At 35.9% G+C, this 26,392-nt stretch overlaps 1 protein-coding gene across 7 annotated transcripts in view; it reads right to left on the bottom strand.

The window, feature by feature from the left end:
* Positions 1-26,392, bottom strand: part of BIRC6 (baculoviral IAP repeat containing 6) — a 184,711-nt gene that overhangs the window by 61,380 nt on the left and 96,939 nt on the right. For 6 of the 7 annotated variants that reach the window (XM_080342353.1, XM_080342355.1, XM_080342358.1 and 3 more), the window contains 14 exons: positions 25,984-26,080; positions 25,609-25,803; positions 23,920-24,120; positions 23,104-23,383; positions 20,752-21,008; positions 19,439-19,547; positions 18,748-18,969; positions 15,040-15,820; positions 14,262-14,405; positions 12,434-12,563; positions 9,427-9,558; positions 6,934-7,101; positions 5,225-5,398; positions 1,631-1,827 (listed from right to left, as the gene is read on the bottom strand). In XM_080342353.1, the coding sequence (XP_080198479.1) occupies positions 1,631-1,827; positions 5,225-5,398; positions 6,934-7,101; positions 9,427-9,558; positions 12,434-12,563; positions 14,262-14,405; positions 15,040-15,820; positions 18,748-18,969; positions 19,439-19,547; positions 20,752-21,008; positions 23,104-23,383; positions 23,920-24,120; positions 25,609-25,803; positions 25,984-26,080 (3,087 nt within the window). The remainder of the gene's footprint in view (positions 1-1,630; positions 1,828-5,224; positions 5,399-6,933; positions 7,102-9,426; positions 9,559-12,433; positions 12,564-14,261; positions 14,406-15,039; positions 15,821-18,747; positions 18,970-19,438; positions 19,548-20,751; positions 21,009-23,103; positions 23,384-23,919; positions 24,121-25,608; positions 25,804-25,983; positions 26,081-26,392) is intronic. The other variant, XM_080342357.1, reaches the window with a different exon arrangement.

Here is a 26,392-nt window from a genome sequence, read left to right as displayed (position 1 = left end):
ACTATGCAGCCAGGTTATTAGGATGGGAATCAGAGTTTAAGGGGGTAATAGTTGCACAATTGCCCAGGAAACAGTCATACGCTCTGTTAAAATGAAGGTATGACATCTTGGTCCCTCTCATAATTAAACAGCGCAGAAATTTCAGGCTTCTATGCTATTCAGATGAACTCATGCAATCATATTTAAAATTTGAGTATTTATCAGACGGATCTAAATGGGAAAACATTAATCTGAAAAGCCCTTGCAGAATTTATTCAGAATACCAAATTCCTAATTCAAAGTCAAAGCCATGTTTAGCTGCATTTATTTCAATCATGTAAACATGAATAGAATCAGAAGTACCAGTGACTTAGAGAAATATAAAAGCAAAATTAAAGAACGAAGAGTCGGGAGAATTCATCAGTCTTTACTCTGAATCATCTATTTGGTATTACTGTATTTAATTTGTTATTATGGATCACAGAATTCTTATTCAGCATTTGAATCAAAACTTATATCAGAAGCTAAAAAATTGTGAAAAGAAAATAACTTTCCAGGACTATAGAAAAAGAAGCAAAAAAAGGGATAAAATTTCTCATGGTCATAGGTTGCTTTTCATTTGTTGCAGAAATCCATGAATCAGTCTTCTTCAATATCGAGTAGACATTATCCGTCTTAGATTTCAAATACAGTAATTGCTTATGTGAACACATTTCCTTAACTTTTAAATTTTGAATTTCTGACTTCTAAAACATCTTCACAGAACTACTGACAAACGAGTCATACTAATTATCTGATCTCAATACAGGGTTACTATTTCTGCAATAGTTTTGCAGTCAGGGTACTGAACAACACCCTTAATTCACGTTTAACTTAATTTCAAAGTGAATAAATATTCACAGTCTTTCATATCAGAACTATGAGCAAAAAAATTTTAAAACAAAGCCAAACAGAATTTAAATAATTAAAAGGTTATTTTTCCCTTTTTAATAAAGACTGTGTAGCTAGAACAGCAGCTAAAGGAGTAATTCCACACTAATGCTATTACTGAAACTTTGGCAGTGCTGACAGGCTTTCAAGAGAAATTCTATGTCTAATTTAATAAGTATAAAAATAAATAACAGATATATTAATTATGATATAATTTTATTCTTAGATATATTATGTATTATTATAAAGATAACTAAGAATAAACAGTTTTTTATTATTTGTAATAATAAATCTAAAATAAAATTACATAATCTGCTTTAAGAATTTATTTCACTTAACCATTAAAAAAACCTCTTAGGGTACATTTACATAAGCAATTAAATGATAAGCAACTAGGGCTTCATAGTTCATCAGAAACTTTATGTTACCGCACCCTCCAAGATATTTTAGGAATTAACAGAAGCAAGGCAAGCAGTAACACTGCATTAATGCATTTGTTCCACAAGGATGTGGCTATCCAAGCAGCCATAGCATGTACAGGGAAGTAGCATGTATAGCTGGACTGGGCTGTGGAGCTACGCACTCGCCTATTTTAAAGCAGCTTCCTCACATAATCGAGATGTCAAACTGAACCACAGAGAAATATGAGGAAAATATTGCCCTTAAACAAAACAAATGCAACACACTTTGCATGTTTTTCTACACTGACTTTTTCACTCACTTGCTGAATCACGTCAGGATAAAGCATAGGGAGTCTCTCTGCAATAAGGGCCAATCCACCCATTCCTGCAAAAACTTGCAGTGGAGACTGAATGGGACAGGTCTCAAGAAGTGATTCATCTAGAACTGCATCCATACACTCATCTCCAGGACTGATTGCTTCATCTTCAGGGCAAGGGCTCAGTAAATCTGCATGTTCTACAAAAACACAGGGATAAAATAAATTAATACATCATCATCAATGTTGTGTTTCTTTCTTCATCCTCATTTAAGAGCACTTCAACAGCAGCAGTTCCTTCTTAAGTAAAACTGAGTAAAAAAACCTGAAATTAATACGTTCAAGAGTATCAAAACAAAATAAAAGTATTTGTGGTACCTTTTGTCAATGATGGCAGATCCATGTCATAACTTTGGATTACTTATACAGGCTTATATGTTAGTTATTAGAATTTTATCCTTAACTAGAATTTGATCTATGCCTTCAAATTTTTGTTAACTTTGGAAGTATGACATTTTCTAATACAGTCGTTCATCTAGGAGGTAAGAGCAGGTTTGTTACTCTCTGATAAAGTTTATAGCTGAAGAAACGAAAGATAACCTTACTTAAATTAGTCTTGCTTTTTCTTCAAAAATGCTGAACAAGAATTTTTTTTTCGTTTCTCCTTGCCACCATTTAGCTCACCATCCATGAAGTCCTATCACTCACCACACCTACCATTCTCACACCTCTTCTCTCTGAGAGGTATCAAAATGCCCCTCTGACAGAGCTATGAAATTTAATTATATTCTTCCCCATATAAAAGATGAAGATGTCTATTTTTAATTTTCTACTAGCCTCTATCCTCCCACTTTATGACTAAGCACCATACTATCTTCTAGAAGGGTCAAAAAAATAATCACTGCATACAATTATACGTACAAATTGTATATAAAGAGCCCTACCACAATTCATTTGGCCAAAACTTAACCCTCTGCTCATTACCACAGGCAAACTTCACAGTGAATATTCAATTTATTTCATCTAAAGAATCTGTATTGTAGGTTATGTTATTAAACACTATAATGCAATGGTCTTCAAAACCTTCACAGTACACCTCAAAAGGCAGCATAGATCAAATGGTCTCAGTACTGCTTCGCTGTAAGCAGCCTGACACCCAGCTGAAAATCCATTATTAGACTTTAAAAGCTTGTATGTACACGTTATCATTTATTGTATACTTGCACAAAGCAGCACAGTAAAGCATACTTCATGCAGCTACTAAAAACAACTCTTTCTTTTTAAGATTCAACCAGACACACTTTATCTTTTCAAACCCTTTCTTCCTTAGTTGGTAAGGGAATAAGAAACAGCAAGTCTCTCTCCATCCCAGTTCTCAATTTTTAAATGTTCAAGAAGCATCGGGTTACAAGGACATCATGGATATATTGTGGCAGGAACACAGTGCTGTGGAGCAATGTGATCAAAGTATCTGATTTAATAAGCTCAAATCAGGGATTTGTAAGAGTATGTATGGCAATTCTCCTTAATACAAACTGGTGGACTGTGAGAAACAGAAAAGATCGCATACTCTTCCAAAGAAGGATAATCCTTGCGAGAAAAAGCCCAAACGTAGCACCTACAGCACATACAGTTTTGATGTCTGCTGTTTGTCAGGATACAGACAGAAATACCTCTGCACCACAGAGGGTGAGTAAGGATGTCTGCGAACATGCTGGGCTCAGCAAGAGACCCCCTTCCATCAGACACCTGGAGGATTCCACCACACTGGGCTGACCACCACTTACAGTTCCATTGCTTGCAATACATGAATTGATCAGACCATGAGAAAGGCCACACTGCTTTGATAAGGAAAATTTTAAAATAAAGATTTTTAAGGAAGACTCGCCCCTCTGTTTTACAATGTAAAAAGCTGTAAGCCTTCTGAAAGAAGGAAAACAAGAAAACAGACACACACAGTACTCAGAGTGCACAGAAAGATCTCTAAGGCCAAATGCTTCTCTGCAAAAGACACTTGAAAAATACGTTACCAGTGAGTAAGGGTATAGGGAGATCTTTTATTATGACTGTGAATAAAATGCTGCTCCTTTCACATCTTAAATATTGTTGCAAGCAGTTACACCTAAGTAAGCTTCTCCAGTACTTGCTGTAGTTAATATTCTTACTACCCAATTTAAACCACTTCAAATCCATGAATGCTCTGCAAGTTTTCAGTAAAGTTGCACACTTCAGCTATGGAAAACTGCTGATCTCAAAGGCACACAGAAAATATCAGAAATAGATGACACTTTTCCTCCACTATAGTAGTAGTAAATGCAGCTGTGAAACTATAAAGTCTATCCACCACAGATAAAAAAAGAAATCTACTTTAAGTAGCAAGTAAGGAAATACTGATACATAAGAATGATTTCTTTAGGTATCAAAACCTAGTAATGTAAAAGCAGTAACACCTTGGTACCTGATGAGTGGTGATTGTGAGACATCTGAATGTAAATAATATTTTGCTGTATACCACCAGAGATCAACAGATTTACAATGACAAAGCCAAATTTTCAAAAGTATAAGTCTGAAGTTAAAAAAACCCTTAAAACTCAAAGAGGACTTTCATGTTTTCACATGCAACCAGTAAACTAAAACTCCTCTTTTGAATTCAGAAAAATATTTATTATAGGTTTAGAATTAAAATAAACAGCAAACCAAAAATATTGTTTGAAAGAGAAAGGCCTCTCAATAGTGTGAGAGGTTTGTATACCCAGCCATTACTTCAGACCAGATAGCAAGACAATATCTTTTTCTTCAATTCTTCTTTCTATTTATCTTTTCTAGGAGACTGATCAATCAAGTCAACAGTTTTTGCAACAAGCCCCTGTTTTAAAATAGCTGAATTATTAACTTTGTAATTCCATGCTGTGTCAGTAGGCTGGTGATCAGCAGATCACGTTAGCCTGATTTTAAGACCTCTTCCCTTTAAAGAGTGACACCAAAATATTTCAAGACAAATTAATGGGACATAGCTTCTCCCTCCCCTTTCCCCAGCACTCTAAGTGGACAGCAAGCAATTAGAAAAAGCCTTAGCAAGAAACAGACTGCATTAGAAAATGTTAAAAATAATGTTTTTAAGAGCCAGTTACAAGACCTGCTTAGATGGGCTTGAGAATAATTCCCATTTTCAAAGCAGATTTAAGTGCTAGAGTTGCTGCAATGAAAGATTCCACAGGCTTCTGTAAGTCACGTGGTTTCAAACAGCTTCTGCATTACTTCATCTGCTCTGGTTATCAGCACAAACACTTAATACAGAAAACTGGTATACACGTCGAGAAATAAAATATACGGTATCTATACAATCATATACAATACTACAACGAAGAAAGAAAAGTGAAACCAGAACAATGATATTGGCACGTCTCATAGATACAACCTAAAGATAGGCAATGAATTTGTTCTTTATCATGAAGTTTAGCACTTGTCTCATAGAGAATAGCTTTGGAACATCATCCAAGACAGAAAACTGCTGTTTCTTACCAAGAAAATCAAAACCACTTTTGTAGAAAATAAAAGCATTTTAAAGGAGGACACAAAAAAAGTAAGAACACTCACCTTTTTCTGTGTGAAGACGTTTAAATGAGTCTGTTTTCGATAAGCTTGGATCTGAGATGACTTTGGAACCAAGCTTAACTGTCAAATCTATTGATCGGTATCCTTGAGGGAGTTTACGGTCATAGAGCAGAGTCAGAAGCTGGGCAAGTGTCATTTCAGCTGGTAGCGGTTGGCCTGAACAACAACGGCATCAAGTCAGCAGGCAAAATTATGATTGGGTTATTTTAACTTACGCATCCAGGTGGTATTCATTATTTGTACCACAGATGCCAAGTAGACTAAATATTATCTGGCTCCAAATCAAGGCCTTAATTTTACAATTTGTTCTGTTGGGAAAAGGGGTCCCATCAGTTTGGAACCGACTATCAGAGAGTTATGCCAACATTCCCCAAGGCAGCTCTGTGCCAATAGCCGAGGCACTTGGCACACCTAACAAATGGCTAAGGCTGATTTGATGTGCATTTTAAGCAGGTACTGCCTGTCCCCTACTATTAAACCCCAGCCCTGCATCACCCTTGAATTGTGGTGGCATAAAAGTGTGTGACCATAAGGAAAAATGGCTGAAGTGGAAAAAAGTGGAAAACAAAGAAACCTGCAATTCCTTTTCAGTCCTAATTGTCCCAAGCACAGCTCACTGCTCCTGCCCTGTGACACAGCTCAGCAAGGAAAAATGAATGGTACCACCAGGAACACTTTTCTCAGCAGCAGCACAGACTTGAAATGCACGTGCAATACAGACAAAACCGATTACTGAAATCAAGATTTTGGCCACTCTGTTGTTTACAAAGAATATGTTCTTGCCTGAACTTAAAAGTTATTCTGAAGGTAGACATTTTTTTCCCCTGGTAACAAGCAGACTTACATCTAAAGTAAAATGTTTTAGAGCTGGACCACATAATACACTTAGCACGCCTGTTTCATCTTGATTGTACTTAATCAAATAACACAAGTTCTAGGAAGGTCTGTAGTAGCAACTTGTTTTTTCAGTGGAAGATGGTGTCTTAAGAAATGAAAATTAGAAATGTCTTGCCTTCATGCAGGCGAAGAAGTTTTCTGCTCTTTTCTTCATCACTGATTCTGCTTTCCATGGTTGCTTTTTTTGTTTTTCTAACAACAGGTTGTTGCACTTGTGATCAACCACAGCGCAACTACAGAAGGGTCTATACTACCATCAGTAGACATTCAACCTTTACCAGTTAGATACTGAAACAGGCACTGTGTTTTGATCCCCTTTCCAAAACAGCAGCTTTAACTGTATCAGTTTTACATATTTTAATCCAGGTACATGATCCCTCTAATAATTGCCAGAGGATAACCTCAAAGTCAATAATTCTGTAGTAAGTTCCAAATTTAGTTTTTTACTGGGTGAAAATTATTTTTGAGACAATTACCACTTATTAGCTGGTTCCTTGCTTTTATACTATAAAACAGATAAGAAGCTCTTCCATGTAATATTGAAGCATTTTGTCCATGTTCCTGTCCTTTATCCCTGACCTAAGGTTAAGAATTCCAGTCACACCAATCTCTATTTTTGTCAAGTCACCATGATGTTATAACGCTCCACTTCCAGTTGAAAGCTGTTACCAAGCCAGAAGGGTTCTCAATAGAAAGATAAAAATGTCTATTAGCATTATATCTACTTTCTGATGACATATCAGTCACTGAAAAAGACAATAATTCTGGAGTTTTAAAATAGCTATTAAAGTTACCTGGTAGAAGTTTATGGTATAGATGAAAGACTGGAACACTAATGGTCTTGCTGGAAGATTCTCCTCCTGAGGAAGAGGTACCTACTTTATCTGTCATCACTCTTCCTCGCCTTGATGGTGGACGTGGAGGGGTGGATGAAACAGCTCTTTTTGACTGAGATTTCAAACCTAGTACACAAGTAAAAAATTCAGTCATTCTGGTATTTAGTAACTTCAGCTGGCCAAGATGCAATGTACTCAAGACCTTCAAGGACAGCAAAACAAGGCAAACTTTTCAGCACTGGCAGATTAAATTTCAGAATAGCACTCATGTATAAAATATATTTGGATGTAATCCTGGAATTTTTATAGTCACAACTATATAGTCTTTATAGTCACATCCTCCTGAGTCTCAAACATAAACCAAACTGTAACTGTACTGCATCATATCATCCCTTTAAAAAAAATAATCATCAGAAACTATTCTGATTCTGCTCTTAAACTTAGTCAGAAAGCCTGTCTAGCCCTATGGTAAAACTTTTTAGGTTATTTTTTCAATTGGAAGCAAGAAAGGCAAAAATTTCTAAACTGAGAGATATTTCAGCAATAGACAGATAACAAGCACTTGTCTGGCCTACAAAGGTGACTTCAGCTGCAGTACTGACAATAGCACATGTGATGAAAGTTGTCTTTAAACATGCTCTTAAAGTTGCCGAGGTCAAAATCTCTGAAGTAAATATGTAAATGAAGTAAATGAAGTAAATGAAAATTAAAAGGCAGAATATGTACATAAAAACTTACTGAGCTTATACAGCATGACTGCTCTATTTTGGGACAGTTTAAGTTGCCTCAAGGCACAGTGAAACTATATGACTATCATGTACCCTTCTGTGCAGGTGAGGGACCAAGTAAAAAGCCAGCGGGTCCATAAACACAGACTCATACAACTACTGCCCTGTAATAAGCCCAGAGCAGCTGGAAAACTAACACCACCCACACCTGAAACGCTATAATACACTGATTTCAGCTGATCAGTAGGAGTGCCTATAATACACAACACATTCTTCAATAATCTCAGTATACAAAACTAGCTTGTCTCAGGAAGATCAGACATCAAGTACCATCTCTGTTAATTTTACCAATAGGGAACAAGTTAAACACTGGCTGCATGAGGCTCTGAGGATACTAAAAACAATCCTTCAGAATAAATAAAAAGACAAAAGAAGAAAAGATTTCACAAACAGGTAGCAAAAACAAATGAATTAAGTTTATGTTTGAACTGGTTTACTTAACTGGGAAAAATACAAACTAAAAGAAGGAAAAACTGAAGTCTGCTTCTTTCTAAATAGGGAGCGGGTTATATCAGGCAGTACGATCAAAGATGCAACTGGAAGGAGATGTGGCTGATTATATTATGCCATATCTTCAAGCTTGGTATATTATTTTTTTTTTTTTTACCAGATTCTTTATGCATGTTTTAACTGTTCATTTAGGCTTATTAAAATTTTAGATCTCACCACACATGTTTACCCTGTTTAAGTGGCACCTACTGCAAATATCTTTCCAGATAAAGATGCTGTAATGAACTATTAGCTGTGTTGCTGACCCATGAAAATGCTGCCTTTTTCAATACTTGACTTTAGAGTTATATTTACATCTAAAAACCTGAAATAAAAAGCTTAAGAAGTATTGGTGCCAGAAGTCAAAGGAAATCAGCATCTCCTCTTCATGCTTCATGAAGTGTAAATGAAATTGAGGTAGTTCAATGACGGCAGAAAGCTAGATAGCAAAAGGGTAGTTTGAAGTTCATTAATCTCCCTCACACACAGCAGAACTTCAAACCAAAAGACTAATGGTCACTACAGTCATCATCTGGACTGTAATCTTGTGCCAGTGCAAAATCACTATGTTCAATCTATAACTTCCATAGCAGTTTTGGAGAAGGGTTTACACAAATTACTGCAGGAAGATCTTCACATTAGTTTTTAGAAAGAAAACCCTGTATGTGTGGTTTCCAAGTGGAATAACATGGCTTTATAACATCTTCATCTGACAGTTTTTAGCAGAGTTCCACCAGTTGTTATGGATTCTTTTATTTCCAAAGCATATTGTGGGACTAAGTGATCAAACTGATGCACCAGACACTACAAAAAGGTAGAGGCAGTAATACCCATACCATAGTAATAGTACACAAATACTAATGTATTGCCATATAATCCAAGCTCGGGGTATGTCTTTACAAAATCCTGTAAACTGCACGAGCAACAGCTTCTACAACATACCACTGACACACACATTTAGCTACAACTATGTCTAAGTATATAATCCGCTAGAGGCAGCAGCTGTATAATACAAGGAACCAACCATTGCTGCCTAACAGCCTGTAAGATTAATTAGGCACTAACATTTTTCTAAACATCATTAGTAATAAAAAGAATTCTTGGTAGATATGATTCCCCACCCTTCTTTAATGTCAGAAAGATCCATTTTTCAGAGGTGGAAGAAAAAACATACCAGAAGCAACAACAACACTATAATTGTCCTGAAATCCATTTTCTGCTTTAACTTTTTCTTTCTCTTCATAGTTCTTTTTTTCTTTATCTTCTTTCTGTTCATTAATTAGCTTAGCTGTGATACTGGGTGTATCTATATGGGAAAAAAAAAAAGGAAAGAAAGGTATTTCAAGATATCAAGTTGATTTTGTTGCAGCTTCTAAGCTGTTAACAAGGCTATTGTTAACTATTTTAGTGGCTTAGAGTTTCATCCCAGGCAGCAAGTCTTGTAAATATCTGCAAGTTGAGGTAGTATGATAATCCTGGTCCCTTCTTCCCCCAAAAGTCTGTCTTCTGACAGTTTAAAACTGTCTGTCTATCTATCTAATTAGACTGGGTGTTGGCTTTTAAAAAAATTATTATTATTAAACTTCAGAGCTGCTCTGCTTTGGTCCCATGGACCGAATGCCCATTTATTTCTAAAGAATTTAAAGTTCATTAATAAAATCAAGACTAAAGTGAATGAAATACAAAACAAGTGATACTCATCCTAGACAAACCTATCTGCAGTGATAATGCACATCTTCTTCCCATGGTGAAGGGATATGAGTAGCAGACTTAGCAATGATTTTATATGTGTGTTGTGTGTGTGTGTGTTCACACACCCCCCCCCCCCCCCCCCCCATTTTTAATAGGGCTAGGAGAAAATGTATGAAATAAACACAGTTATTGTGATTTATTTTTACAGAAAGCATGACATGATCAATTTGAGACATTAACAGTGTAGCTGAGAAAAAAGAAGTTAAGCAAAGGGACAGCCTTTGACACAGGATCTTCACGACTTCTATTGCTGCAGTGGCAGCATCATCTTCTTCTTTTCCACCCCCAGTCCAGTCCTTCTCTCCCCCTGGCACCCGAAACACACAGTTTGCTCCTCACACATTCAGATCTTCTTTACTATCTCCTAACCATGGACTTAATGGAATGATACACAAGTATCACAAAGTTTTAAATACAGAGAAATCACATCAGATGAGGAACAGAAACATAAAAGAACCTGAACTTTTCCAGAATTAATTCCTCCAATTTTAAATGAAAGCTAAGCTGAGGAATAACAATTCCGGAGTGAACCCCAAAGTTACGATGCCCTACAAAGTCAGCATTTGATACATTTCAATTATAGACATTACAGCCCATCACATCATCCCGTTCCTCTCCCCAGTCCCTATTAGCACTGGCTACCCAGCTGACCACAACAGACCAGTGAGGCAGCTACTCAGTACAGTTTATGTCACTGCTCAACAACTGATCCCTTCCTCATTTGCACTGACCATCCCACCCATTGCAGCAATTCTGACCATAAACTGCACCAGAATCTAAAGACCTTGGGCACATTCCACACATGACCATGTGAATACAGGATTCTATCAGAAACAGTAAATAATTCCCTCATAAATAAGTTCAAAGCATTTTTTCAGAATTTTATCAGAAAAAGTAAACTATTCCTTCACAAATACACTTCAAGCATTTTTCTAGGCTTCATTATTTTTTAATTACAATCCCAAAACACATCTTGTTCTGTCTAGTATTCTGCCAAATACCATTATAGTACTTCTATCACCTTGTTAGGGAACATATTTATTGCTCTAATGAATCTGATAATAATTTCAATGTAAAGTACAGAAAAGTAATAGCTCCTCTAACTCCACAAAGATCTCCTTCAGAAATTAAAGTTAAGCTACACTGAGTTCCAAAAAATTACACAAATATATCTGCATACAGGAACATACAAACCTAGTTGGATATGAGTGCAGCTAAGTGGACACACTTCAGTGCACATGTTCAAAATGGCAAAATCATTATTGCTGTGATGATCTTTGACTTTTCTTTGCTACTACTGAGAGCCAGAACTCTTAAGTGTAAAGAGAAAGTGGTGGGTTCACCCTCCTCGCTGCCGTTTTTTTTTGGGTTTTTTTAGTTTTTTTGGTTTTTTTTTTTGAGTTAAACATGCCTAAAACTGATTTTTGGTGTAACACAACCTAACAAATTTTGCTCTATTTCTTTCTTGAGGAAAATCGACTTGTATCTTGCCTGGTTTTACCTAGAGAGCTCTGCCATGAACCTGAGACCTTTAGTATGAATTCTACTCTTTAAATACATTTAAAAAAGACCACTAACCCTAATCTTTAACATATAGTTCTAGTTTCTAAAGTATTAGATAAAATTTCAAGTTCAAGGTGGGATTCATTTCAAGGTTAGGACATCTATCTTTCGGGTGTTAAAATTCATATTATGGGCTGTGGAGGCCTGGTCAACAAAGTCCTCTATAGGGGTTCATATTTCCATGTATATTCAAGTAGTGTAACCAGAAGTACTGAACTTTAAAAACCTAACAAATGTATTAATGCCTCAACATTATCCTCTCATATATAATTTTAAAATTAATCCCTAAAAGTAAGTTCTGGTTTTAAATCTCCATTTAGTAAGCAAACTCAAAAGTTTATACAATAGGCAAATGCATAACCACAGAAACTAGATGGAGCCTTCATTAATGTAATGATTTCATCTTCATCTTGAGATAAACTTTTAAAAGTTCAAGGATATTTAACTGACACAATTTGGGAATATTTAAGTGACTGGACAAAAATAGGGTGTTTTAAAGATGGATATTTGCAGCATCATTTGTGTGGTCTTGCAAATATCCCATGAGAGATATTAGAACACATTGATACTAAAAAGCAAACACAAAATCCCAAAACAACCAACCAACCAAAAAGAAACAAAACCCCCACCTGAGTTTTATAGATGGAAAGAACTGCATTTGACCAGTGAAAGAGAATTTTACATGGAACATGGAAGGCATATGCAAAGGTTAAAACTTAAACCACTCTTTCATATTTGGCAATTATTAATGAACACTGCAAATATGTATATTAGACATTCTTGGTTTATGTAGGCCACTTTGTTTGTTTGTTTTTTCTTTAAAACTGCATCTTAAAAAAATTAAACATGAACTATTGCAAACTTGCCTGAAACACGATCAAGAACCTCTGCTAGAGTTGTTGAGACAGGCAAGTGAAGAGTACGAAATTTGTGTCCAGCTCCATACATTGGATGTTGAATTACATGACTAGTAGCATTAATTCTACCTTTGTACAACTGAAAGGAAAAAAAAAAGTCAACATTTAACATGCCTATAACATTCAGGAATAAGTTAAAACACTAAGTTCTTATAAACTTGTCACAGCAAAATAAAGTATACTTTTTGTGTGCTAAAAAAGAAAACTGATATATCCTTCAACTTTGGACGCATACAGTAAAAATGCATGAGCTTAGGATAGGTTTTATTTTTTAACTCAAAAGAATGTGTATCATTTTATATAGCTCTATATGACAGAAAAATTGAGTGTCTGAGAATTGCAATTATTTATTAAATTAAAACAATTCTGAAATTAATTAAAAAAAATCACTATACTTGCTCTGATTTGAAGATGAAGATTGTTCTAGATTTGATATCTACTTTTTGTTATGATGACACATAACTAAGTCACTAGAAGTTAAAACATTTCAAATATGTTAACATATTTCAGTCCACGTTATGTTCACATGTTGTATCACTCTTTGCTTGCACTGAATTTTAGACTTTTCAACAATGAGAGTGCCACTGGTTCCCTTTCTCATGTCATCAGAACTGTTAACTAATATTCACATGCAAAACCAATTTATTACGCAATATTATCAAACAAATTTAATACTTGATGACAGTAAAAATCTAGCTTATAAAATACAGTTTAGTTAAGAACTTAAGAAAAAAAAACAGCGATCCAATCTTTGAAAGGTTATGTTGTTGGATATACTAGAAGTATATGCTGCACATCCACATTATTTTGAAAGTTTCTCTTTCAATGTTAGAAGAGGAATCATCATCTCCTCGGCAACAACAGACAGTGTTTCCTGGCATTTTTAAAGGAAGAAACTGAATTAACTTGACAACTTCTATTCAAGATATTCTTTCTGCTTTTACATACCTAGCAGCATTCTGTAAAAATCTGTTCTATGTAAAACAAATTATTAGGTAATTTATGTTACTTTCACATTACCAATGGTCCTGTTAACAATTAGTCTCAGCCAGGTTAAAATAAAACATTTAGATGTTTGTGCTAAAACTGCATTTGTTCCTCCTTTTCTTTTTTAATACTAACTAATCTGGTCTCCCTGCCATATATCTCCTGTAGGACCTTCCTTCAGAGATGTAGTAAGAACAGCAGCAACCAAGGCAGAAAAGAATTCTTCCTTAGATGGAAGTGTCAGATCTTTTAGTGACTTTTGTTTTTCCTATATTTCTTTATTCACAGCCTTCAATTGAGAGCATAGCACTTCAGTCATTAATTATAAGTCTGTGCTCTGGTGAAGTACAAAATCATACATCTACTTTATAAATCAATTCAAGAATTTATCCATGGTGTTTTGGCTAATGGCTGAGGGATCTCTGCTAATTTTGAAGCATCACAACTATGACTGTTCCTCAATGAAACTGATAATGAAGAACTGTTGGAAGGTCTAGAACTTGTATCTATATTTGCTGCTAATGTGTAAGGATACTACTAACAAGTCTGCCATAAGATAAATTTCAGTTGTCAATTCTTTCACAAGCAGCATATTTTTCAACAACATGGCTTTATCTTAAAATAGTGCCTTAAATTTTGTTTTAAAATGCTGAGTTACAATTCACCGACACATTCCTTTCCAAAATTCTGCAACGTGTACAGTAGGAAAAGCTGCTGACATTTCAAAGTTGAAAATGCTCTGATTATTAATTTATTCCATGTTCACCATACAGATATGAAAAATTCTTACTGGACACGGGGATTGAAGAAACAAAGTCACTTTCTCATCCTCCAGCATTAGCTGCAGAAAAAGTCTCCTAATAAATCCTGAAATATTTCCAGAGGTTGGGAGGTTCCCACGCTGAGGAGAGGACTGGAACAATTCACAGAGAACCTGGGAATGCAAGATGACATCAGATTTAAAATATTTCTATATTTAGGTCTCTAAAATATAGCTCTATACAGCCATAATAAGCAGTGCTTAAGATCTACCTTCTAGTTATCATCTAAACCAGATCAGAAACTAGTACAGCTGGAGAAAATACCAGCAGCAAGTAAGGTTTTTTTTTTTTTTAAATAAATAAGTTCAAAACACTGACTGCAGCAAAGTAATTGTAAACATGCAGACTACTCAAAAAGATAAAAAAACTGAAGACAAGAGTATTTAGAAAAACAGCTTTCAAACTCCAAAGGCAAAAATTTCCCACCACATCATGCAGTATTACTACTGGCCATTAACAGAAAACTGTACTGATTTTTTTTACTGAAGTCTACCTGTTCCCAGGGCATTGTCATTCTTAATGTTGAAAAATCTTTCTTTAATTATACTTTAATTCAACTAGGTCTACAACATTAACAAATGTACGGAAAATAGCTGAATTTTTACTAAAATGCCAAATGCAAAGCCATATTCTGTAATAGTCTGTACTCCCCTGGTCATAGACTGCACTAAGCACATGCTTGCACAAACAAATTAACCAGGAAATCTTAAGTTACCAATACAGAGTAAAACTTTTGTTTGTTCTCACCTGTGCCATGAGCCTCTGGTTGTTAGGATGGCAAGAAATGCACTGTAAGAAGAAAGCAACTGTTGCATTTTCAATTGCTGTCCGCTGCTGAGTGGTCAACCCTGTTGTTACAGTTGAAGAAAGCAAGCTAGATCTTGCACTGGTCTGTTGTGCCGTCACATTGTGTCCTCCAGAAGTAGCACCAGAATGGCACAACAGAAATAAAAGTGCTGTCCACAACGGATTCACTTCAGAGCCACCCAACCAATCCTTCATCATGTGGCTATTGCCAACTTCTGTCAAAAATCTGAGAACAGGAGCAACCAGGTCTGCTGTGATGGGCATTTTATTAAAGTGCTGTGGAACATGATGCCTCCTGAGCCTGTCCTGGGTGGTATCCGTTGATTGTGCAGTGCAGTCCGAGCTAGAAGTATGGTTAAAGCAAAAACTAGCAAGACTTCTTACAAGCAGTGAAGGCAAACCTGAGTCCAATAATTGCTTGATAGCTTCAGGAGACTGAGATGAGGCAGCAAGAGTAGCCAGGTGAGATTCTGTTAGTGCAAGGGGAGCTTGTGCGTTTTTAGAGTCATCTGTTAAAGATGAACTAAGGTCCTGCTTTTTGCTGTCATCAGTCATGGACAGTCTGTGTTGACACTGCATTGGAGGAGGAGTGATACCCATCCATCCCATAAGCAAGGAAAAATAATTTGGGTGGATGTGGCACATTGAGCAAAGCAAACTATCAACAGCTTTCTTCAAAACCATGTTGCAGGGAAGAGACATGGACCAGATAAACAGTGACCTGTAGAAGACAGAAAATCATGTCAATGCATCGTTTGCCACTCATATTCCCTTTACTTTGTTGGTTCATAAAATATCTTTCTACCTTTATGATTAAGTGTTGTAGAAGCTGCTGTAAAACAGATTGACCCGAGCTTGAAAGCCTCATTTGGATCACATTATCTGCAGGATGTTCATTATCCAAAAGGCATCCTCAACTCTATGTTTAAATTTCTTTCATCATACTGAATTTAAAATAGAAATAAACTGCCTTTTCTGGCATGCTGCACATTAAAGACAGGATTTCAGTCTTTTGACAGTTGTCACGTAATTTATGCATTTTTGAGCCAACTGCAACCTCTTTGTGCTTCCAACCCTCCAAGCTGCAGCTACTATGTAATAGGATCACACACACACTCATTTCCAGAAAGCTCTCTTAACTCTTTGTAAGAACTGAAAGTATTTTAACATGTTTTCAAAATTTTTAAAAGTTTGTTTTATTAGAGTTCTACCTGAAGATGGTGCAAAGAAATGAAGGGAGCAACCATCTTGGTTGCTGATTGTTACCTGCACTTTACTCAACTTGAACTTAAGACACAATTTAACAATATAATTATTTCTCAGAGATACTAAAATCCCACCTACCTTTGCACTCACTTCTATCCAAATACTACCTGCTTGAATGCTAATCCAAGAGAAATGAATGCAACAGATAATTTAGCTCCTATTATTAGGCTTAAATTTCAGAAATGCTATTTGTAAAACAGTGGAAGCATCATTTCTTCATATAGATTTGTTCAGAGTAGAAAAAGTATTTACCCCACCCCAACAAGACACAAAAAACAAACACAGTTTTCGGAACTGAATTCACAGTACCGTGACACCATACATAAGTCACATTATCTTAACCTTTACATGCAGAGATGAACACACACTTCATGCCACTTCACATAGGTTTTTAAATAAGTTTGGATGTCTCATCATATATCATGTTTCGATTTGAAGACAAGGATTGTTTTTCCCTCTTCTGGATGGAAGCATTATTCTAATCTAAGGGATTCTAAGAGTCTAGAACAGAACATGGGTCTAACCAAATGTTAGCTTTATCATCAGTCTAGTGAACAGCTAATGAAAAACCCTCTCAAGATAAAACATTAATACATCATCTCAGTGATCAAATGACCCACAACTTTAGCAAGATAGTCACAATTAAGTCCATATATAATAAAAGTAAACTTAAACTCTTCTCCAACTGCATATAAGATTCTTTTCCAACTAGATATTAAAAAATAGCTAAGGAACAAATTAGTATCCATTGGCCAAAGCAAAAATCTTGAAATGGAAAATGAGGATGATGGGAAAATATATCCAAGAGAAAAATGAAATATCACATGAAGAAGAAATTAGGAGTTATAGACAGATCCATGAAAATATTTCAAAAGTTAAAATATTGAAGAGGATGAAGAGTACATGAGTAGTTATTTTTATTTGAAGAATTATTTAGTCTTATAAGTCTGACAACAATCCTTCTATATTTATTAAAAATGTATATTATAATTTGCTCCAGATGCTGGTTGATATGAATTATAGTTTTATTTGGCAGGACACAGAGGAACAGGGCTATATTACAATATGCATACTCAAACTAAATACCATAGTTTTATTAGTGTTCCTTCATTTTGTCCTGTGATGAAAATAGCAAACTCCTCCAAAAGACAGGAATTCAGTTGTGAAATCCACTTTTATATTAGTATAAATCTAAATAGGCTATCCGTTTTAGGAAATCTGTTTTTATTAGAGTTCTTCCTTTTCAAATGTTAAAATTCTTAAAATCCCAGTGAAAACGTATTTCTGTTAAAAGGTATTCCTGAAAAGACTAACTGACCTGCAATTTAAAATCCTTGAATTGATTCCCAAAATGAAGAAGCTCACTTTGAATAAACAACTATTTATATGGCAGTATTATTGAAGTGTCTTTGGAAAAAGCCTGGCTTGTAGTCATGTATTTAAAGACCATCGTGCTGCACATACAGAAACGCTCCACATGCTTCTACCAATAACCATAACTTGTACATTTCCCAGTGCCGGAATGTTTGACTGCGCCTAAAGCAGAGACTGAGGCAGCACAAAAATGTGAAGTAACACAAAATTTTGTGCTACTAAAGTTCCATTCATTAACTGGAATTTTATTCAATGGTACAAATTAAAGATATTATACTAGCTACAGGAATTTAACAGCTATATTTCTATAAAACAGATGTAACAAATCTGTGTGGCTCTCTATTTTGTTTAAACAGAAGAGATGGTTAAGCAACATAAATTAGGAATGTTAGTTCATATATTTTCAGTCACTAAAAGTACACATTTGGTATTTAGGGTGAACTTTTTTTTAGAATCAAACAACATCCAAGTGAATCCATGGTTCAAGATTCACTCAGGATTTTATGCTCTGTTTGTTTCAAATCAGACTATGGCTGGAACAAAAGTGGCAACTCCAAAAACCCAATCTCCTACTCCTCTAGCTCTTAGCTATCATTTATAGATACTAGATAACATGAGTATTAAAATAATGCTTCTATAATAGGATACTAATGAAGATCATGATTTATAGATACTGTGAAAATTACTGCAAACCCTCAATTTCAACAAGAACAGCCCAGCCCAAGAACAGTCCATTAAAAGACAAACAAAACCAGGCAAGTGTACACACAGATTTGCTGTTTTGTTTTGGATTTTTGTTTTTAAACACAATTACACCTGGAATATGTCAAGTACAGTTCTGTGTTTAGAACTATAAAATTACCTGTTTAGATATCTTTAAATAGTCACTCTACCCATTAGCTATTTGCACTACTATTTCATAATGAGTCCAATTCAAGTCGCATCATTTCAGCGAACAAAATAATTCAGTTATAGAAAGTATGCAGTGAAAAACTTTGCTTTACTTACTCAAAGAGCTCTCTGTCCAGCAAGGCTGGCAAATCATATTCAACAAGCAATTCATAACTGTGCCACAAAATTGCTGCTACGCAATGCAAATGGGAAGGAGATGGCATCAAAAGACCATACTCTCGCGTTGAGCTATTGGGACCAACGTAGCTGACCCGGCCACTTTTTTTCATAGCTGCAACTCTCGCAGAATCGCTGACCCATTTCAGCAATGCTTGAATTCTGGAAGGTAAGATGATGTAGTATATTATGAAGGGTCAAAGAAACACTCAAAACCAAATTAGCTTGCTGCTTCTTAGTAATCTCATTCACACATTTATCTCTTTCTTTGAAGCATAGTTCAAGAGTGAACTCAAGCTTCTCACGACTTAGATCACTAACAAGGGAAAAATTAAAAACACTTGTCATCTCAGACAGCCAAATGATCTTTCTATAGAGAAAGAAAACATAGCAGGTATCTGAGTTCTGAGTATCTGAGAGAAAAGTCAGTTGAACAATAAAAGTTTTATCATGTTTTTAAGAGCAAAAAAGGAGGGATAGCATTCTCTGCAAAGGACACAAAGAGCTGGGAGAGAAAGCTACCTCATAACAATCCCATTTTTTAAAGGCTGTTTTTGTGCAGTAACACTAATCCACTATTTAGCAGATTATTTTTTTATACACTTCCACATAAGAATCTAAATGATATTACCTGTCTTTTGTTCCCGGGTCTTGAGTTGTTCCAAGCTGATAAAGAATGTCTATTGTAGAGTCAGAAGAGAGACCATTTAATCTTCCAAACAGTAAAGGGCTATTCAGATCTTGCCGCGTTCAAAAAAAATAAAAAATAAACAAAACACAAAAGGGGAGGGGAAATAATAGAAGTACTTACATATGCATTTTTTTTAAAAGTACTAATGAAATTGTTACAGAATTGCAATACTAGCATCTAATTGTGCTTTGCCATTAACATAAGGATGCAATTCTCATACACACCGTTATCTCAAAATCGTGCCTTTTGTATGTTCACTGCCATGTGCAGCCTTGCTATAAAAGGGAAAATCATTGCAACATTCATGAGATACAGGACTTAAATGTTTAACTAGTAGAATTTTCCTCAACATATTGCAAGGAGACGTGACTAATTCCAATAGAGCTGTCAAACCTCATGCTTTCAACAGAAGCAACCATTCAGTTCAAAATGGAAGCTTATAACTCCAATTTCCATCAATGGCACTAGGACCAAGAATTTCCTCAGATCATTTCCTATTTACCTTCTCATTGTGTTTATCTCCTGCCCTGTAAGAAACTACTCTTTAATCTAACAACATTTAGGCAAAACACAGTAGGCTACACTGAAACATTAAATTGTGGAAAATATGTCATGGAAGCCATTCTGAAAAGAGTGGTTTTTGTCATTATCAGCAACTTCAAAACAGGAAAAAGGTGAATTAGGCTTTCTGTCACTTAAAAGACAAAACAGCAAAGTGCTAGGGAATCATAAATACAAAAACCCCAGCGCATTAACAGAAGAGCTACTGCAAAATTTCATTGTAGGACACAGATTCAAGTGTCTCGATTATGTACCTCCACCTGTAAATATTTTCAACGCTTAGTGCTATTCAGATGTTATGATGTCCTACAGAACATTACTGCCCAAATATTACTGGATTTGTTTTCCTTAATGGTACTCATGGATGCTCTTTATTTCGAAACATCTAGACTCAGTATCTATAGTAAGACAAACTTATGATATATTGCATGTCCTACTCCCATGCCTTCAAAGCATTCACCTAATTATCTCTTCTATACAAAAATCAAAACAACCTTGATCACACTGCTTTACTGCTGTAGAACTACCTGCATACAAAGACTGTGATACTTAGAATCATAACAAAGCAAAACTGCAAGTTCTGGCAATTCAAATTCAGAATCAGAGAGTAACATGTAAATATACTATATTTATACATTTATATAAGCAATGTTTTTAAGCAACAATTAAAAAGAAAAAAACATTGCACTCACCTGCAGGATCGCTCCCTGATGCTGAACAGTTTCTTAGAAGAATGTCAATCAATTTTAGGCCTATTCTGGTGGACTGAAGACCAATTTTTACAAGCACAGCCTCAATGTTTGGAGAATGCATACCACAGTAAGGCGACATTAGTAAAGCAGCACATGTCTGCAACAGATTAGCAGTGGGTGCTGCAGCACTAGCCATCATGCCTTCTAAATCACTTATGTGAGTGAGGCAGTGGTGCAATAATCTTAACCATCCAATACTGAAAAAGAAAACATGAAAATGAGTTAATGTATAATTTTCCTATTTTACATTTGTAATATAACTACTTGTATTAAATTCTAGGGGAAGTACTGCAGAAAACAGTTGTGACATGGTCAGATACCATCTGAGAAAAACAGATTAAACTGAATGAATTTAAGACCACAATGTCATATACATTAGCAATGCTGTTGTAACCACTGGTTTAAGGTTATAAGAAAGGCATGGTCTGTGGACAGGAGGAGTTAAGTGCCTACAAGTTTTATTACTAAAGTATCTCAGGATTTCTTTATTCATATACCTATTTTTTCCATTGGGGCAACCTATTAGGGGGAAGGTGGTATGGAAGGTGTTTATATAGAGAGAAGGTAGAGGATATGCTCATTTTCTTGTGTTGTTTGCTTTTTTTTCCCCCCCATTAAAAGGAGCTGGCCATAACGTAAATGTGAAACATGAAACGGCACACTGCCTAACTTAGACACCATTGGATTTATTCATATTTAAGGTTAAGATTCTGCAATAGTGGTTTGTGTTGAAATTATATGCCTGCACGGCTTCCCTGACATCACAAAGTTTTTGGGTCACACCCTTTTACCCTAAATTACAGTGAACCTTCATGAACCTGATTTAAAAAGCACATAGAAAAAGTGTGCATATATTTAAAGAAACTAAAAATGTGTTAGCCACTGCATTTCCCAGGCATCTCTCTTACTTCTTTGACAATATTGTTTCATATTCCTTTTAATAATAGATCTTGAAAGTAAACCTATTATAATTCAATCAATTTGGAAATATATTATCTAGACTTTATAAAAATTATACTACAATGCTGTTTAAACAAGCACTGTGAACAAGATGGCAATCTAAGCTGCATGTGAAATAAATAGTACCATTTCACTGAAAAGTTCTAAACAGGTTATCTTATTTTCACAGCTAACCTCGTCTCCCTCAGCTAAAACCAACAGAAATGGCAAACTTGCATATAGATCTCAAAAGAAATTAACACTTTTATTTTAGGAACAATTTACTCCTAAATATTTGTCATTTTAGGAAAGAACAAGTACTCTGTTATGCCTAAACAAAAATTATGTCCAAGTTTGTTGAATATATATTATATTGCTACTATTACTTTATTGAGATACTTATAAAACTAAGCTGAAAGCCACAATAAAACATTCCAAGACATGATGTACATTCACCTTTTTTCTTCAGATACTGATTATCTTTGTGTGACTTTAAGATAACCTTCTCTAAAGTACAAATATAGAAGCAGTATAATTTGGCTATGCAAATTTGCTTCACTGATATTCAAGATCAAAGACCAATTTCAGTTATGCAGCTTTTATCAAATACACACTGGACAGTATTCAGGTTCTCTAAATTACTCTCTCAAAATTTTTCCCAGCAAATGAAGAAAGACTTCTAAAAATTTCCCATGTTCTCTTTTCAAATTTATAAACATTACAGGTCAAAGATGAACTATTCCAAAGTAATGAATTTTTACAATTAAGTAAGTGAAAATTCAGAATAAGGAAATCTCAGAAATTCACCCATTCAACTCAAAGTTGGTGAACTTTAACACTTATTGTTTAAAAATGCTCAAGGGTTTATTTCTATTCTAAAAATCAGTAAACTCAAGATGCCACCTAACCAAATAAAAGCTTTTGAAAAGAAATCTTGCTGATATGCCAGAATCAAAACATTCAGTTCCTATTTTGCAAACATTCACAAACAGCACTATTAGATATGACTTCTACAAAACATCCCATTGTCCTATTTCTATTCCTGCTCCAACACTTACATAATCCTGTTGACTTCGGTAGGGATAAGAAATATATTGCTACTTCAGTTTTTTTGAAAAATGCCTACCCATTAAAAACACAGAACGCAACTCTGAATCCTCTCCTACCCTTTGTATTCTTTCCCAAGTTTTCCACGATATTTGAAACAGATTCTGTAAATCAGCTAGAAAACCAGGTACTCATGAATACAGTTGGCTACTGAAAGATCTGACTCAGAGCAGAAAATGTCATTAAAGAAGACAAAAGCATGAACCAGCACAAACATGCCTCTGTCCACTGACAGCAGCAGCTTACCTTGTTTTAGAGACCTGATCCTCAGAGGGAAGGAATGGATTATTGACGGTTGCAGAGGAGGTGTTTCCGAAGGCGGTGAGGCCTAACAGTTTGATCTGAGAGAGGCCCAGGGTACTGGCATCCCGGGGACGATGGAGACGGAGGCAGACAGCTGAGGCAACTTCAGCTTTTACCAGCTGGATTTTTATATACGTGAGACCACTTGTGATAACAGGAGTTGACAAAGGTAACATATTGACACCATCTGCACTTATTTCAACAGATACTGATGAAGGGCAAGCTACAGAGTAAGACAAGAAGGTTTAATACCGTTTAAAAATTTGTACTGGTTTGAATTTTAAGTGTTAAACATGCATCCCTGTTAAAGATACAGAACAAGATGACTGTAATGATCTTAGGCAAACACTACTATGGAACTGCGGCTGCAGTATTTGACCTGTGTGACGGTATATGTTGAGAAGCATAAGCATTTTGCTATATGGTGTATCCAGTTTATTTCAAAGACTTCAGATGAAGACTAGTCCTATCAGTGTAAATGCCACATTCTCAGTAGGGAAAGTTTTGAGAAGTTTGACAAGTATTTTTGGCACATTAAGAGTTAATGTCACAAAACAGGTACTGAGCAAGAAGAAATCAAGCAGAGGCAGGGCTTTCCATTCTCAAGGAAAGCAGAATTAGCAAGCTTTTCAACTTAATTCACAGGCATTCTTCACACAGCCTGTCAGCTTTATTTCCTCTAATTATACTCCTCGTATCATTTCTAAATAATACCCTTCAAATTTTCAAACCAGCATCAATATCAGTGAGTCTACTTACTTGCCAGAGAGGCCAAGTGAGGCTGGATGTGGATCTCCTTGAGCAGCACAGCTGCAGGAAGGTGAATCGTGAGGTCGCACCAAGCTTCCTCGGGTAAGAATATGTACGACCATGCGGCAGAGCGAGCTCTTCTGTGGGGAGGAGTAGCCTGCAACAGCACTTCAGCCGGCTGGGCCGTGGGACTGCTGGAGGTGATGGAACCTTCAAAAACAGCATCGTTAACATCAACTTTTTGTAATAAAACTCACAGTAATTTACAGCCTGAACTGTGGAAAACAATCCCCTTCCTGCCCCTTTCTCGCCTGTTTTAGTTTAATGATAACATCCCATGAGTAATAACGACAACTGCTGAGACATTTTTCTTTTACTCAGACTGTTTTACAATAGGCAGCTGACATACCAACATGCGTATGCACATGCTTGAAAATTTGCTAGAGGACACTTGCTACCAAAATCCTAAACTTTCTATTAAGCGTTCATTACAAAACAAACCAATCAAAAAGGTGCAGGTTAAACAGTATGCCTAGAACTTGAACTCAGTTAATTCACAGTTAACATAACGAAGGCTTTAAATGTTTAAATAATACAATGATAACATAAATGACTTTATAATCCAAGCCTGCAAACCTTTTTCTCTAAAAAGGTTTGTTGCACATGAAAACCTTTTTAGAAAAAGGACTCAAGAGTCAAAAAACCCTGACCACAGCAGCTGCTAATATTTCTAATCTTACCATGAGTTAAAAATTAGTAGAAAGATCTAAGCTATGTCTTCTTTAGCAAGTAGTATGGCACAACAGGACCAGATTTGTGTTTTTCAAACTACAGTACTTGTGGTGTTTTACTATAAAGTAGCTTGAGCCTGGCCCCATGACTGAATGCCTAGTAGCAGCTGGAGGTGAATTCCTGTGAACATTTTTGACACTCATAAATGTGAATGACAGGAATGAATGGATTTCTTTCTTGCCCAGTAATTTTTCAAGAAATTTTTAAAATAATCCTTTCTTTCTCCCCTCTTGATTGTGAGACACTGTATGAATACATTCACAGGCTATGCTAGTTTAGTGGGAAACAATAGAAAACATTAAGATACCAATAGCGAAAAGCAGCCTGTGCAAGATATTAGAGCACATTTACATCTTAAAACACGTGCATTTCAGTTAACTAGCAGCCATGGTATTGATACCAAAACAACATTGCAATTCTGGCAAATGTGCAGATGTGAGAGCAGAAGTAGCAATATCAGCCCTTCTCCAGATTCTGCTGCTCTGTTTGACCTGGCTCGGGCTCATTCTCTATCATCCAGCTTTGCTGTGCTTCTGTTACAGCTCTACTGAATTTGATGTGCTTTAAGTGAAGTGAGCAAGTCTCAGTGTGCCTATGGCAGATGGTGGGCTGGAACGGGGTATCCCCTGACCATGGGGAGGAAGAAGGGGCCCACCTCGATGCATGAGAACATCAAATACAGATCACTCCCTTTCCTTCTTTCCTGTACCCACATCAGGTCTTATTAACTGTGGAGGAGGATCTAAACTCCTCCCCCAACATCTTCTTGAAGCACCAGCAACCCCTCTGTTTAGAAGATTTAATAGTATTGAAACATTTGATGCTATCACAGTATTTTGTTTAAGAACTTGATAAAGATTCAAATGACCAGTAGATATTAATATAAGAGAAAGAAGTATTACTTACCCAAAGGTGCAAAATTGTGAATTCCTTCTGCATTATCAGGCTCAGAAGCTAGCACTCTAGCTTTTAAACTGCTGTCTGTTGCTTTGGTGGGACCAGAATCAAGAAATTTCATAATAGTTGAAACCATGCTTCTTGCTGTGTTAACAATAGCTCTTGTGCTCGTTACCATGTTGTTACAAATAAGCTGAACGCCACCTGTGTATAATATGGGCCGGGGGAAAAAACACCGCTGTTAGAAGCATGTCATAGATTCTAAGCAGCAAAGGCCTATTCAGTAAATTTGCTCCTCCAGACACATATCTGTATTCCTTCTTTAAGTGCAAAAAAATAATCTATACTAAACCTTTCACAAGATGCAGCTAGAGACATTCTTACCCATATCATGGAAAGCCTTCAGTGCCTCACTTGTATCCAACACTCGTAAAATGAACCAAAGCAGTGGCTCAGATAACTGACAAGTGGCAAGAGAACCCTAGAAGACAAAGTTAAGAAAAACAGTTTCATGCAAAATTAGTATGACAGAAATAGGCACTGGTCTCCTCTTCTAGCAGACAAAAATCATAAAGAAGAAATGTCACCATAGCTGACCTCTCTACCACAAAAGACCAATATCATGCTCCATATGGTTCACTCCTATGTAGAAGTCTTTGTGGTAAGCAAAAGATCTTAACTACCAGGGGCAAGTAGCTGCAGGGAAATTGGAATATTGAGTATTTAGAACAGTCATTAGTATGAACACAACGAATATGTTTCCCACCTCAACATAATAAAACATTCAATCCAT

This window comes from Nesoenas mayeri, assembly GCF_963082525.1.
Source record: "Nesoenas mayeri genome assembly, chromosome: 3".
In the NCBI taxonomy this organism is placed as follows: domain Eukaryota; kingdom Metazoa; phylum Chordata; class Aves; order Columbiformes; family Columbidae; genus Nesoenas; species Nesoenas mayeri.
The sequence above is the reverse complement of the archived record's forward strand: the minus strand, read 5'-3'. Positions and strand labels throughout refer to the sequence as shown.